Genomic DNA, 15,990 nt, shown 5'->3' on the forward strand with positions numbered 1-15,990 from the left:
AAATTGGCTACTTTTAGGACCGCTTGGCGACAAAAATTTGAACTTGGCTACTTGGCTACTTTTTGGCTACTTTTGAAATCGAAGTTAGGACTGTAATGGACCTCTTTTTCTGCCAATGGTCCATGCATCTTTGCTTGTCAGAATGCCATACGTGAACACCATTATTCTGCGGTGCCAGTCTTTTTGTTGAAATTTTGCCTGTAATTATGTCCCAGACTTAAAATACTTCTCGCTCCTGTGTTCTCCCAGGCGAGATTCCGCCTCCGCTATGCAATGCTGTTATGTAGGTTTCCTTAGAACCAGCAAGAAGAAATGTCCTAGCACCATTCACTCAATGCGCTTCAGCTAAATAAGGATGTGAATTGCTACTTAGCTGATATACCTTGTTTCCTCAGTTGGATACTGGTTCAAAGCGTATTGATCGGCCACACATGCTAGCCCGACATCCAATTGGATGATGCTGGGAATTACAGTGTTGGTTAAAATTTTTCAGGGCAAATACTGTTTCCTTTTAGCCGATTACTGGGGAACGGGGAAGAGCAAAGGGCTTTGAAACGCGATGACGAAGACTCTTTGTATCGTCCAGCGATATCCGGAGAGCCATGAGTTCCTCAGTATACGGCTGAAAAGGAAGCCATGTGACTTGAAAAAATTTGACCAAGGCTATGCTTTTTATGTCTTTAGAACATATGAACTGCATGTGGCGATCAGTCTGTTTTTGCAATATAAAGCTGAAAAAAGATCACAAGAGAGAAACGGAAAAAGAAATAGGGACATCAAAATCAAACCCTTGTTTAAGGAGCAGTGAAGAAATTTCATGCAAAAATCAATGCCAGGCATGCCATATATATATACACACACATATATTTGGGCATTAAAATTGCCATGGCTGTGGCTTAGGAACACCAATTATTTCTCCTCTGAAAAGAAGAAAAACATTTCTGATTACTTTTCCCACACTCTTTCCCTTCAGAAATTCCTCGCGCGTTTCCGTGCTTCTGTCCCATTGTGTTCATGTATTTCCTTTCATTTGATTTACAATGCTTTTGTACTTCAAAGTTATTCGCATTCACGATTGCCCTGCGTCCTACCAGAATTATATATTTCTTACGCCCTTTATGCTTCTGGTGACGCTTTTATGCAACTTTGGCGCTATTTTTGGCTAATTTTGACACTTCGGCAGCTAGTTGGCTACTTTTTTGGCTACTTTTCTTCTTTTTGTGGCTCCTTTCAAAATTTAGGACCTGGCAACCCTGCTCAGAATGGAGTCTGCTAGCTGTCAAGCTGACACATGTGCGAAAACTTGGCCGGCGCGCCGCACCAGTCGCCGCTTGCGAACTGCCGCCTACTGCAAGCATGGACACGGAGCGGCAAGCATCTTTGCGCCGCTAGGCTCATGCCCGGCCCACAACCGGTGTAACACTTTGCCACCGCACACCAGCGCCTGCGCGCTGCTTGGCTACTGAAGTTCGCACCAGAAAAGACAAAATAGCGATGTTATCAGAAAGACTGCCGGCTGTACTCGGGCGGCGACAAAGCATGCCTGCCCACGTAGCGCGCTTTCGGCAGCGGCGCTGGGCGCGGGCGCGCCGGGCGACGAACTGCACTGCTCTCTGGCTGCCCTGGTCGTCGCTAGGCCTGTTTCGCACCGAAGCCGCGGTGGACAGCGCTTCGGAGGTAGCCTGGGTTATAATAAAATGCCTGCTTTTGGCATCGTTTTACTGTCAACAGCATCGTCTCACAACAAAAAAATATGGTCATTGTTGCGGTGCGCTCGGCAGCGGAGCTATATAGCGGACGCCAGGTGCGCAAGCCGGACCGCAACGGCCGGGCAGCGGCAGCTGAGCGGCGGTTAATTGTGGCAAGAAATTTGCTCGTATTACAGTTGCTGCTTCTACCAGCAACTCGGCATTGTACAACGATCCTCAAAAAGGATCTATTTTCCACACTTCTTGCTCCCACAGTTTATTTACGTGAAGAAAAATCTTTAGCTCATTTTTATATGTACGCCAGCGGACGGGATCCAGGTTTGCCGGCCGGCTTGCAGACTCGCTGTATTTCACATTCGCACCAGAAAAGACAAAACAGCCATGCTATCAGAAAGGCTGCCTGTTATATTCGAGCAGTGGCAGCATGCCGAGCTTTCGGCAACGACGCCGCCTGCGGACGCGCCGCGGGCGATGAAATGCGAGCCTTTCCGGCGGCCCTGGGTAAGCCTACCTGGTTTTGCATCGATACTATCGATACCGCAGCTGAGGGAGCTTCGGAACTGGTCAGTGCTGTAAAAGGTACTACTCTCGTCACCCCTTCAACTGTGAACCTGTACCATAGTAAAATAAAGATATGCTCGATTTCCGCGACGCCAGCGGAGCTAGCAAATGCCAGCTATGCGAGCGGCGACCAGGCAGTAAATAAAGCGGTCATGGGATGAAATTTGCTTGTATCGCCGAATTAAATACTGCCCGCAACTCGGCATCAGCCAACGATCCTCAAAAATGATTCATTTTTGGCATTCATCTATTCCAGTGCTTGCTTTGAGCGTGAACAAATAATACTAGCGTGTTTTTCTGACGCCGGCGGCCGACATCCAGGCTGACAGGCCGGCCCCGAGAAACGCGCGCCCACGTCATTATGACGCTGGCGCTCTGCGCGCTCGCATTCTGCTCCTTGTCAGTGCGACGCGCCGCATGCGGCCTGTCATTGACATCGGTTGTGCGCAGGCGGCGAGCTGCTGTCAGTTGTTGTTACGCCGCTCGCAACGGCACGTCGCGCGCCCGGCAAGCAGCAGTCATGCCGAGAGCCCGCGACACCTCTGCCTGCGGGAGCCCCGACCGTGAACCTCCGAACCCGGTCGTGGACTCAAGTCTTCATCTCTATCACAAGGGGCGGGTTGACTCGCAGCCCCAGCTGCAAATTATGCCTAACCCTCTTCACGCTTCTGGAATATATTTTTCTGCAGCAAAGAACAGAAGCGCGCGCCGATGCGCGCCGCGATAGCTTACTCGTTCGTATCGAGTTCATGTAAACAGAGAATCGTCGAGATGGGCTGGCCTTGCTCAGCTCGATTCTCTGACTCAAACCACCGCTATCAAGGAACACCACCTACAGACAGTTGCGCAAATCAGAGAAAATCGAAGAAAAATTCTCTCGGCTTAACCGCGCGTTTGTTCGGGCTCAAATTTCGCACAGAGGTTGCATTTAGTGGTCAGTTTTGTTTTATACTACATTTAGGTGGGGTACTTGCCTGATTCGAGCAGAATTATTTGGAAATCCCCATCGTCTGTGGCGACGGAGAACCAAAATCGAAAGACTTCGCAGCAATGGTACGCGTGGCGCCATCTCGCAGCCATCGGAGAAACGAGCTCTCCACTTAGCACAGCTGGGTTTCTCCGGTGGGTGCGAGATGGCGCTACGGGTACCATTGCTGCGATGTCTTTCAGTTTTGGATCGTCGTCGCCACATACGATGGGGATTTCCAAAAAATTCTGACTGAATCAGGCAAGTACCCCACCTAAATGTAGTATAAAACAAAACTGACCACCAAATGCAACCTCTGTGCAAAATTTGAGCCCAAACAAACGCGCGGTTAAGCCGAGAGAATTTTTCTTCGATTTTCTCTGATTTGCGCAACTGTCTGTAGATAAGTTCACGTAAGCAAGGCTATGTCGAGCCGCCGATACTGAAGCCAAGGAGGATGGAGAAGAAGTACCGAAACCGAAACTTGTCCCAGGTCAGTGATTGATGTATGACCACGCGCTGCACTTTAACAGAGTGCAATTACGCGTGCAAATAATTGGAAAACCTTGTTTCACTTTCTGAATTTCTCATAAAGCTATTATTTTAGGGCAAACGAAAGTTGAAGATATCTGTACGTTTCTGAAGATCTTAAAAATGACGTAGTCGAGTAGTGCGTGTGCCAGCCGACGGCGGCGCATGGTCGTTTCATGAGCACAAAAAGGCAGCGATTTCGAACGGGCTTTATTAAATGCAGTCTCAATATTGAGTCGAAATATTTCGGAATCAGCATGTCTAATGTTTATGGAAGCAGTAAAAATTAAAACCGGGCAGCTTCATTTTCTTTTCACAACCCCTTTAATGTGATTCTTACTCTCGTCGTCGACGCCATCGTCACCGCTCGTGACGCACTGGCTGAGAACTACAATTCGAGTGCGTGCTAAAACAAGCTGCTCGTATTTCTGGGAACAATCTGAACTCGAAAACACAGTTGCTTCTATCGGCTTCCATGTGGGCTCTTGCTCAATTGTGCAAGTACACGCGAACAAGATGCGGCCAGTGCGAGCCGCTGTTGCATATCAGCTAAAGTGTGACGCAACTATCGGCTTAGTTTCGTAAAGCAGTTGATATCAAAGTAATCCGCTTGTACGGGTCACAGTTAAGCTCTCAGTTTCATGTAAATCTCCGTGGAGCATGCCCGCGTCAGTCAAAGTAATGCATCGCAGCTGCTCTCAGTCCTACCGCTCACGTCCAACATACCCTTGATATGCACCAGCTCGAGATACGGTGCATTTCTTTGCCCTTTTTGTCGCAATTAAGAGATTTTAGCTGGCAGCAAACGAAATTTCATTCCGTCAACAGCGTCGTCTGCGCCGTCGTCTGCTCCGTCGTCTGCTAGGACATCCGGGGCACTGGGAACACAGGATCGCAGCTTCTACAAACGTCGTGTCACGAAAGTATTTAAAAGCGCTTCAGTGGTCGCACTTAATAAAAAAATAAAAATATAAAATATGTTTGTTTTGAACATAATTTAAATATTAGGAATAAAAAAGCGCATTTGAGTTGCAGTTTTTCAACGACGCAAAAACGAGGGCAAAGCCGCTGCCGCCGGCGCAATGTCAGTGCGTGCGTTGCTTCACGTTTTGTGTTATTTGGCTTTTCATGGCATTGTTTGAGTGCTTGTGCGGCGGACATGTGTGAAGAACAGAAGTGTGTTTTGGAAGCCAACGACGAGTATTACGCCCAGTCAACATCGGTGAGTTTGGACGGGCAAAGCCATGAAGAAAGGCAGCTAGCGCTACGACGTCTTGTCATCTGGAAAGGCAATGAGACGACGGCGCTGTTTTACTAAGCCTGGATGAGCTGCATGATCGGTGAGTCCCGTCAACGCTTCTCTATTACTGATCTGTATTCACACGCGTTATTAGTGTGCGGCTATATAGGGATGGCAGTGGAGGCAGTCTGCGTGCGGTTGCCTCAGTTATAATGCGTTGCCAGAAAAGAACGGGCGTGTAGCCTGCGTGACAAGTGTTGCTTCATAGTCTATGTCTGCGTTTAGTACTCAGGTGCCGTGGTAAATAAAAATGCCACCAGAGATCGCAACAGAGTTATGCGGTCGCTTGCTAGCGCTGCAAAAAACTACAGACAATGTTTACTACATTCAGCTGGCATGGATTTGTACTGCGTAGAAGACGACGATGAGTGCCGCGTGTGAGAGCGCTTTTGCTTGGACAGCTGAGAACAGGCAAGGGAACTGACAACGGGCGATTTGCTCGCGGCTGGTACTCATCGGATGGATTTGTGCTATTTAGAAGATTATCATGAGCAGCAGTGCTGCGCGATGAAGCACTCGCGCTAGGCGAACTGCGAACAGACGACGGATGATTTTGCTAGGTGTTGGTGCTCATCGGATCAGTGCTTACTTCTTTATATTCGTCATGCAAATTTTTTCGAAGACAGTGATCGCATGTGGAAGGCTGGCGCATGTTTACTAGTAATTTGTAAACTTTTTATCTGTGCTTCCCCATTGGAACAGAATTTGGCAATATTATGTCAATGAGGTCGTTCTTGTGTCTTCCCTGAACTGTAGGCGTCCATGCTTCCTCACCTTCAGGGCACTGAAGTGTTGGGGATGGAACTGCACACTTATTTGAGATTTCAAGCTTTATGCTGTATACCTCGCTTATGCGGCCTGCTTTCACGTCGTTCGCAATTGGTAATGGTTTGTTATTCATTTTCACCTTCTCTTATTTATTCTTGGTTGACTGCCGGCAGCAGTTCTCCGCGCTCGGAACTGTTCCCAGGCACGGAACCCTACCCACAGACGTCCCTGCACCACACTCACCAGTCTTCTTCGGTATTTTTTTTTCTCTTGCCCCTACTTGCATTACCACTCGACAAATGTTTTGCTGTTTTTATTTGTGTGCAGATTTGTTAAATGCACTACTAATTTTCGTATCATGCTCAGTTGTGACGTGAGATATCGGGCTCCTTGCTATTGAATGCATGCCTTTTCCATTCTCTCTTCTCATTTATGCAAGGTAAACTGGTCGACTGGTTGCTACGTTCAGTTTAAGAATACATTAGATGCTGGTGCAAGGCACCCTAATAGTAATTAACTAAAGCCTGCGCATGCTATATTCGAATAGTTGGGCTTTTTTCATCATGCATAAAAATGAAGCGGTATTCCAGCCAGCTCATCTTTCAATGTGGTTATGACAGTCATGTAAATGTACTCAAAGAATGTGTATGGGTGTTTCACATACAATCTCCTTATTTATTTTGTCATGGGCCACCTCATTGCTTTTTGTGTTCCTATATTAATACCTTATTTTAGTTTCTGAAGCAGTCGACAGTTTGTTTTGTTGTCATTCATGACATTGTCACTGGCACTGACAGCTGTTGGTCGGGACGTATTTATCTGCAGTTGCCAGCTGCCAGCATCTGCTGGGCCATGCGTGCTTCCTGCCTTCAGCTGTGCCATCCCTCCAAGCCATTCATGGTAATTATCTTTTTCAGTTACGCATACCTTACCTGCCTGTTTTGAAAAATATTTTTTCAACGTAGGCTCACTGCTGTGTTTAAAAATGCATGCAGAACTCTACATGCACTTTACAGCAGTACCTCAGCTTATAATTACATGAACTGCAAATTTGTACGAAATATAGCCGCTCATGTAGCTCTTGACACTGCGCTGTTATTATAAAGGAGTTGAGCCTGCTTCAGGTGCAGTGACTATTCCACACCTGTTGCCTGTTATGCATGTGTGTCCTCTAAAAGGGCCAAAATGTTCGTTTATCTTTTTAAAAACGTTGTGCTGTACAATAATACTTTAATGGTATTTCTTGCTTGTACACTGAAATGTCAGTCAGTAAAGTAACATTGTATGATGACACCAAATCTTGCGTGGCATAGCATCCTTGCAGCGTACTTGGCAAGCTCCTGTCAGCGCAGATGTATTGCTGGTTTATTGCTGTAGCATGTGGTTATACTGCACAGTTTGTACCTCTACGTTCTTGAAAGTATCCTTGAAAAATTTAAAATTGGTTTTTGAGGCGAGGAAGTGACAGAGTAACTGTCTCGCATCTTGATAAGCGCCTGAACCATGATGCAAGGGAAGGGATAAAGGAGGGAGTTAAAGAAGAAAAGAGGTGCCGTAGCAGAGGGCTGCAGAATAATTTTGGCCACCTGGGGATCTTTAACCTGCACTGACATCAAACAGCATGCAGTTTAGCCTGTGTTCACTTGGGCCCGCATAAAAAAAAAAACGAGCAGACCTTCTTAGAACTAACATTTCATTGCACCAGCTACTTTGTAGTTTTGACTGCAGTGACCTGAAATGAACGGTTGTTTACTTTGCACAACCCACATACCCTGAACAAGATGCGATGATGCTAGACGAGGTGACCCTCTCTGCATAGCAGCGGGTTGGTTCAGGAAATGCGAAGACTCGTGGAGAACCGCTCAGTTATATTTGATTTCATGTTATTGTAGTATTAGTGGTGAGTTGTAGTATAAGTGATGAATTCTTGTAAATGATTGAGGACATCAATACTCAGTGTGAAAATGAGAGCTAAATCAATACTTAATAATCAGGAAAGAGGCCATTTTATGAAATGCAGTCAGGCACTGGAAGTCTGAACAGAATGCACCTCGGCCAGGTCATGCACAGGTATAGAGCATTTGAAAGAAATGGTTGGGAGAATAAGAAAGGGGTTTATTGCCTTAGGCATGCACTCAGAAGTTACTAGCAGCACCTTGCAGTATTCTCAAAAAGAAATTTTAAACTGCTTTGCCTTTGCTAAGCTGTCGGGAAAAGTGGGGTACACTATAAAAGGCTTAAATTGAGAACAGTGCGGTGAACCACTCAGGAAAATCATAGGGTTAATGATAAGAGATTGGGAGAGAACTGAGTTGGTTGGAAATAAATGCAAATCAAAATCTGAGCGGGAATCATAAATGGACATAGGCAGGACATACATATTTTAAAGAAGCTGACCATCCTTTTGGATAGTGGAGTGGTTACTCGCAGCAGGAAATTGTGCTCTTCTTGCCTTCATTTTAAGGACATATGCTTTGTGTCTTACGTCTCTTGGCCTGCCATAGGCAGCATATGCTCATAATAAATTTTTACCTGTCTAATTATGTGGCATAGGGAGATTTGAACTATATAACCTCATCAATGCACACCCTCTCTGAAGTGAACTTTGTCAACCCCGTCAGTCACCACATTGACGCATGTCACCCCAAATGGGTGCCGTCATGGGGCTGAGTGGTTATTGTGCTTGGCTGCTGACCTGGAAGAGGCAGGTTCGATTCCAGCCAGTTTCGATTCCAGCTGTACTAGTCTCATTTCAATGGAGACGAAATGCTAGAGGCCCAGGTACCGTGTGATGTCAGCACACCTAAAGAATTTTCCAGTCCTCTACAATAGCGCCCTGTATAGCCTGCGCCGCTTTGTGGCATTAAACCCTTTAAAACCAAGTAAAGTAATGGATACATCATTCCCAAAAATTTTTTAAATTTAATATTTTCTAAACGTTAACAATTTTCTGCACCTGTTTTCCTTCGTCTTTCCCTCTTATTTCCTTCTTCATGCTGAGTAACAGGTCAGTGATATTAAGTACCAGCTAAATATTTTGTTCATTTCATTAGCAAACTTTCTCTGTCTCTCTATTGCTTTGCTATTTGTATCTGCAGTATAGTATTATGCAGAAATATGTCAAGCTTAGATCCAAGAGATATGGCGTAGATTTTAAGTTCTATAGTCAACCACACTGACATTACTTATTACGCTATCGAGGCTTTTTTTTGGCATGTGCTACCTGGTACAGAACTGATGTGGCCTACAGCGGTAAATATCGTTTGAATGTGCATAAATTGAATAGGAAAGCAAATTTCCCATTTGCCTATGTAAGTAGATCACAAAGCTCATAAACTTTTCTGTTTCCAAAACTTTCTATAAAAGGCACTGACCCACTGATATACACTGCAGTTACTTTTGCCTAATCCTGATATTATTTACTGAAGATTGGTTTGAGGGAAAGTCCACTGAGCTCGAATGAGTGCACGGCAGCTTGTCTCTGTCCAAAGTATTTGGAGAATAATGAATTTTGTTACCTGGCAGAGATAAAGCAAGGATGGCAGTGTTTTGTAATGTCCACAGGGCATTCATCCAAAGCCCAGTATGCATGTAATTCCTTTCTTTTTGTGCAACATAAAACGTCTTCCCTTTACACTCATGGTTGAAACAAAATGCTGAATACTTCACCACTCAAAAAATGAAGGCCATTGTGCTGCTCTACAAAATATCAGGCTGCAGCGGTTGTTGCGAGGCAAATTCACTAGGTTGTCATCATCATCAGCCTCACACCCACTGCAGGGCAGAGGCCTCTCCCGTGTCTCGCCAATTAACACGGTCCTTTGCCAGTTGCAGCCACCGTATCCCCACAAACTTCTTAATCTCATCCGCCCGCCTAACTTTCTGCTGCCCCCTGCTACGTTTGCCTTCTCTTGGAATCCACTCCATCACTCTTAAGGACCACTGGTTATCTTGCCTTTGCATTACATCTCCTGCCCAAGCCCATTTCTTCCAAATAACCCACGTTTTTTTCACACCTATTTGTCAGGCTCCGCGTTTTTTTCTCACCTATTCGTCAAGCTGCAAGCCACTTGCACGCTCTACAAACCTATTTAAAGTACAATATCCAGCAGTTTTGCCATGGAGTGTGTAGTGCTAAAACAAAAAATAATACAAGTAATAGCTGATGATCTGCTACAGCAACAGAATTCCAAGACTTTGAGAAGGGCAGTGCGAGAACTAGCAAGGCGGGATAGCGAAATTTGACAAGCAGCGGACCGGGATCCTGCAACTTGTCGAGGACAGGCAAATTGGAGACTTATGGAAGGGGCTGTAGTCTTAAGTGCACCTAGCTGGGCTTGTGATGCAGTGTATAGGGCCCTTTGTTTTTGAGTAAAACTGGTTTCTCCTGATTGTTGCATTCCAGAAAGATTCATCAAGATTGGGTTAAACCCAATCTTCGCGTGCAAATGTGCCTGTAAGAAAGTGTAGATTGATAATGCATGAAGCTAAAGAACCACTGGAGAGTAGTGGATACGTCTCGTATTTCTTCGTAGCTATATTGTTTAAACAGTGCTGGCTATTTTAATTCCTTTTTAATGCTTATTGCTCGTCAAGTTGCATAAAATTTTAGGATAAATTGAAAACTGCAGGTAGGTTTAATTACAATAATTATACCTGTATTTATGAAGCTCTGTTCGAAGAGTTTTTTTGCAATGAAGTGAGAGCAAGTGGTGCGGAATGCTTGTTACTGTGTCACCCTGCCAATATTTCTAGAACCCCTGGGACCACTGAGCTTGTGAGTATCTATGACTCAAAAGCTTGGAGCTGATTGCCCATTCCGAGGTTGTCTGTATTAACCGGTGCAAGGCCAAGGGCTCATAGCTAACAAGCATTTGACACCATAGAACTAGATGCAGTCAGGCTGGGACTGTGCAGTATGTCAGTGTTAACGAGGTCGGGATAAACGAGGTTTACTCTGCGAAGCTAGTGTGAAATAATAATTGTTCTTATGGAAAATATCGTTTTTTCTTAGTCATTGCAGCAATGCAAGCATATCAAATCTGATATCTCTCACTCATCCCTCTGTTTCAGTTTCAAGGGACCAAGAGTTGCGTGGAAGTCGTGCAAGGCACAAAGTTGCGTGCGGCTTGAGCCAGCAACCAGGAGCAGGCTGGGAATTTGCGAATTGCCAGTGGTATTCGCTCAGTCAAGCAGGCTTTACTGTAAGTACAGTGTTTTCGGCATAGCATTTCTTTGGGAAGTATGCATTGAGCTTGAATAGGACAAGCTGTCGGTCTAGTTGGTGCTGATCCTTTGTGGTTGACAGTGCTTAGAAACACAGACTGGGGTCAGAAAGAAAAAATATGAGGGCACAGGTGGTGACTACAGATTTATTCCAGAATCACCGAAACGCTGCATATATAACCAAAACGCAGGCGCCAACAGGTGGCAATTTTATGCACTCGTGGCAACAATAAGTGATATGGCCAATAGTGGGAAAACAACACAGACTAGAAACAGAAAACCATACTATAGAGCAGGGAAGGATGAAACCATAACAAGGTTAAAGGAATAGTTTTAAGCAAGTCATCTTTAAGACCACCAGCACGTCAAACAGTGGAATGGTTTGACCAAAATTTTTAAGTACTGGTCCAATAACACGGAACTAAAACACTACACGCAAACACAGATCAAGGGCAGTGAAATAAAAGCAAAATGGCAAGAAAAAACATGCGGTGAAAAGAAAATGGTGATTGGGCAAGCAAACAAGAATTGGTCTAAAAAGGTGAAGTGAGCTAAAAAACTGAAAGAATAAAAGGGCAATAAATGCACATGAGCAACAAAGGTGAAGCCAAGAATTAACATGGCTAAAGGAGGAAGGTGAGCTACTGTAAAAACGAGAGAGATAAAATATCAAAAGATGAAATTCAATGAGTATGAAGGATAAAAGCAAACAAAAACGCGAAAATAGAGGAGTTGTCAGAAAAGTGAAGGCATGCAAGATGTTTATAAAACCAGGGCTAGGTCAAACAGATCCTGAAGAAAGGCAATCTTTTTTTCCGAGGGTGTTCTTGCCCATTAATCCTGGAGCCTCAAAATCCCGGCGGCTCCCACCAGTTCGTCATGTCAGCTTATTCTGGTGCCTTTTTAACACAATGGCACTTTTTCGAACATGGGTGGCATGGCTTCAGTCACAGTTTTGGCAATGGACTTGCAGATTTAGAAGGACGTGGTTGTAGGCCAGTTGGTAGGAAATCGTGAGGAGCAAAACCACAAAACAGGATGGGACAAAGGCAGGCGAAACACAAGGCTGTACGACAACTGAACATTTATTGAAGTAATGAGTGCTCATATGGATCAGTTGCGCATGTAATCTGCAAACAATCGTTGCAAAAACAACCTAGGGAGGGAAACAAATTCTGATTCTTTCTGAAAAATGGACACAGAAGGCATGCTAACACACTTATCTGGCTTCGACCTCAGGATGGCAACAGCCTTGAGAATTTTTTTCCAACTGGCCCTTTATTCATCCAATAATAATGTGCAGTTCAGTTTAGGATAACAGTCTTTACAACTGGGACAGTGAACAGGCAGGCAAGGTCGTCCGGGCCTACCCGAGGAATGCTAATACTCATGCAAGGGAATGTTTGACCATCTACCAATTTGGCCGGTATAAAATTGACCACAGCTGAGAGGAATCGTGTACACCACCCCCGTTGCACATGGCACGAGGCATTCAAAAAAGTACTGCCAACGGGCATGTTGTACGAGATTCCCCTCAGCTGTGGCCAGTTTTATATTGTCCAAAGTGGTAGATGTTTACACATTTGTTTGCAAGAGTATGCGTGTTCCTTGAGTAGACCCGGAGGCGTTTGCCGTCCCACTCACTGTCTCATTTGTAGACTGCTATCCCAAACTGAACTGCACACAGATTATTGGATGAAGAAAGGAGCAGTTGGAAAGAGAAATTGTCGAGGCTGTTGCCCTCTTGAAGTCGGAGCCAGATAAGTGTGTCAGCACGCCTACTGTGTTCATTTTTCAGGAAAATTAGCGTTTCTGTCTGTGTTTCCCCCGGTTGTTTTTGTTTCGTTGTTGAGCAGGTGATTGTCATATTTGCTCAGCTCCATGGTTGCCACTGAATTTTTTTGCCTCTTTACGATTGTTTGCAGATTACACACGCGACTTGTCTATGTAAGCACTGCTGTTCTTCAATAAATTTTCAGTTGTCACTACGGCCTTGTGTTGTCACCTGCTTCTGTGCGATACAGTTTTGCGGTTTGGTCTTCCCGACTGGCAGATTCCTGAGAGATGTACCCAATAAATCAATCGTATGCTCCCTTATCCTTTCATTGATGCCAATGTATACCTTGCGGCAAGACAAAGGGATTGATTAAACGCCCTCCGCGCATGGCGCTAAGGGTTTTCTGTACCGCTTGGTGCAGCGTCTTTTTTTTTTTCATTCAGGATTCCACAACTGTGATAGGTGCTAGGGGGTCAGAAAAGGCAATGTCTACTCCTACTTTCTCTTTGATTTCCTTAAAGTGCTGTGAAATTTACCTTTAGAAAATTCAAGAGATAGAGTAGATGCTTTTTTTTTCGCTGCCGCCCCCCCCCCCCCATCACCTATCGCACCTCTCTAGGATCGTCAATGAAAAAGAAACAGGCTGCACCGCATTTTACAGAAACCCTTAGCGGCATGCGCAAGAAGTGCTTGCTCAATCCCTTTGTCTGGCCGCAAGGTATACATTGGCATCAATGGAAGGCTAAGAGAGCATTACACTGATTTATCGGGTACATCTCTTAGGTACCTGCAAGTCCACTGCTGATAATGGGACGCAAAAAAGCCATGCTGCCCAAAGTTCGAAAAAGCCACTGTGTTAATAGAGCCCCGTAATAAGCTGACGCAATGCAATGGTGGAAGCCGCAGAGATTTTCAGGCTCCGGGGTGAATGTAAAGAACACGCTTGGTTTCACTCAGAGGATTGCCTTTCTTTGTGGACGTACTTGATCTAGCCCTGGTTCTACATGTGTGTTACATGCCTTGCCTCTTCCGCCAACTTCCCTCTTTTCGTGTTTTTCCTTGATTTTTGCCTTCATACTGGTTATTGAATTTCACTTTTTTTTATATTTTATCTCTCGGCTTCACTGTACGTCATCTTCCACTTTTAACCATCATAACTGTTGGCTTCACCTTTGTGGCTCATGCGCGTTTTTATTCCCCTTTTATACTTTTAAATTTTAGCACACTTCACCTTCGCTTGTTGCTCAATTCTCGTTTGCTTACCCAATCACCATTTTGCTTGTATTGCGTGTTTTTTCTTACTATTTCTCCTTCATTTTTTTTTCACTGCGCTTGGTCTGTGTTTGTGCGTAAGGTTTTTTAGTTCCATTTTATCTGACCAGTTCTTAAATATTCTTTTGGTCAAACCTATGCACTGTTGGCAGTCTTTTAAAAATGACTTGCTGATAAATTTTTCTCTCACCTTGTTCTGGTTTTATCCTGTGCTGTGTCCTCTGGTTTTTGCTTCTAGCTTTTGTTGTTTTTCCACTACTTCTCATACAACTTCATATTACCACGAGTGCATAAATCGCTGCGTGTTGGTGCCTGTGGTGTGGGTATTTATGCAGTATGTCGGCCGTTCTGGAAGAAGTTAAGTTCAGTGCCTGTGCCATCGTCTTTTTTGTTTCTGTCCCTTGTCTGTATGTCTGAGTGCTGTGAACCACAATCGGTGCATTGAGTTGACTGCTCTGCAGCTGCCCATGCGTATGCAATGAAGTGGCTTCAAGAATAATGAAGTAAACAAAAAAATTTATTGCTTAAAATTTCTGGTATGTTTTTTAGGAAAACATTTGGCATTTAAAGGGCTAAGAGTGCTCTGAAAACCTAAAAAAATTATGTGCTTCTTGGGGCCTTTCCTCAAATTTCACATCACCTTGTAGCGTGATGCAAGACATTCAAGTTGTTACCCACAGTTTACTTTTTTGTTGCCCGCTTATTGGCTGCCACCTTCTTTGGGAGGCAGTGTCATGGGGTTTGGGAGACAATCTGATTTGTGTGCGTTGGCCTGAAGTGCAAGCTTTTGGATGTGGGGAGCAGGTTCACGGTGCCAACTTTTGGCTGTAACTACAGTTTGGCCATGACTGTTAGTCCTTTTCTGTGATGCAGTGTCATTTATGTAATGCATATTTTGATGATGAAGCAGTCTCAGGGGTTGCGGTGCTCAGCTGTTGACTTCAGACACAGGATCGATCCTGGGCGCGGCAGTCGCATTCTGATGGAGACAAAATGCTGGAAGCCTGTGTACTGTGCGATGTCAGTGCACGTGAAAGAACCCCATGTGGATGAAATTATCAGAGCCCTTCACTATGGCATCCCTCATAGCCTCAGTCACTTGGGACATTAAACCCCATAAACCCAAACCCATTTTGGTACTTCTCAGCTTCGCCGCTGGCCTCTGCAGGCCAGCGAAAGCTCCCACAAGTTGACGAACGGCAGTTTTTTGCACCATTCGTGGCAGTTTTTCATGCCATTCGTAAATGCCTACATAGACGCTACATCATTGGAGGCAAAGGTTGCCAGATGTGCAAGCGTTTCCGGTAGTTTTTCTCTGTTGCTTTCGTCAGGCAGCTTGCAAAAGATGTTTTACTAGGCTAATAAACGGTGAGGTTCTTTGTGTTCTTAAGGTGGTGCTGCGTGATAAAACAGACACCTAATAGCCATGCCATGCTTTTTTGTAGCCAAAGGCAATTTTTCGCCTTATTCTCACCTTCATTTGCTGTTCATGCTTCCTCGAGGGACGGCGGTTGGAAGAAGGTCTCTAGAGCAGCTCCTCGTCTGAAGAAATGCCGAGTGGCATTCTTCAATCCTAACTGCCCATCAAATGGAAGGGCAGTTGTTTTCTCCACTCCACAGAGTGGAGACGGAGTATCGAGTTGAGGCGCACTTCTGAATTCGGCGGTTAGCCTTTCATAGGCAGCAGAGATGCGCAATAAACTGCTGCGCAATAATTTGCTGTTAATCTTCCAGATAAACACTAAAACCTCCTCATTCCTCATCAATGCACACTCTGTGTAAGGAACTTTGTCACTCCATTTGTCACCACTTTGATGTATGCCGTCCCTAATTCAGGGACTGTATAATTTTTGAAATTTTGTTGAAATTGCTTGAAAAC

General features: G+C 44.9%; 1 protein-coding gene across 4 annotated transcripts in view; it reads left to right on the forward strand.

Annotated features, from left to right (window-relative positions):
- The first annotated feature begins 3,122 nt into the window (after positions 1 to 3,122).
- Positions 3,123 to 15,990, forward strand: part of LOC149357142 (uncharacterized) — a 41,945-nt gene continuing 29,077 nt past the window's right edge. Inside the window, exons 1-4 of one of the 4 annotated variants that reach the window (XM_089584441.1) lie at positions 3,124 to 5,108; positions 6,010 to 6,091; positions 6,662 to 6,736; positions 10,910 to 11,040. In XM_089584441.1, coding sequence (XP_089440567.1) covers positions 5,093 to 5,108; positions 6,010 to 6,091; positions 6,662 to 6,736; positions 10,910 to 11,040 — 304 coding nt within the window. In that variant the 5' untranslated portion in view covers positions 3,124 to 5,092. Of the gene's footprint in view, positions 5,109 to 6,009; positions 6,092 to 6,661; positions 6,737 to 10,909; positions 11,041 to 15,990 lie in introns of all 4 variants that reach the window. The other 3 variants (XM_089584442.1, XM_089584443.1, XR_016291785.1) reach the window with 3 other exon arrangements.

The sequence above is a fragment of the Amblyomma mixtum genome, chromosome 3, assembly GCF_055824585.1.
Source record: "Amblyomma mixtum isolate Tamu chromosome 3, ASM5582458v1, whole genome shotgun sequence".
Classification (NCBI taxonomy): domain Eukaryota; kingdom Metazoa; phylum Arthropoda; class Arachnida; order Ixodida; family Ixodidae; genus Amblyomma; species Amblyomma mixtum.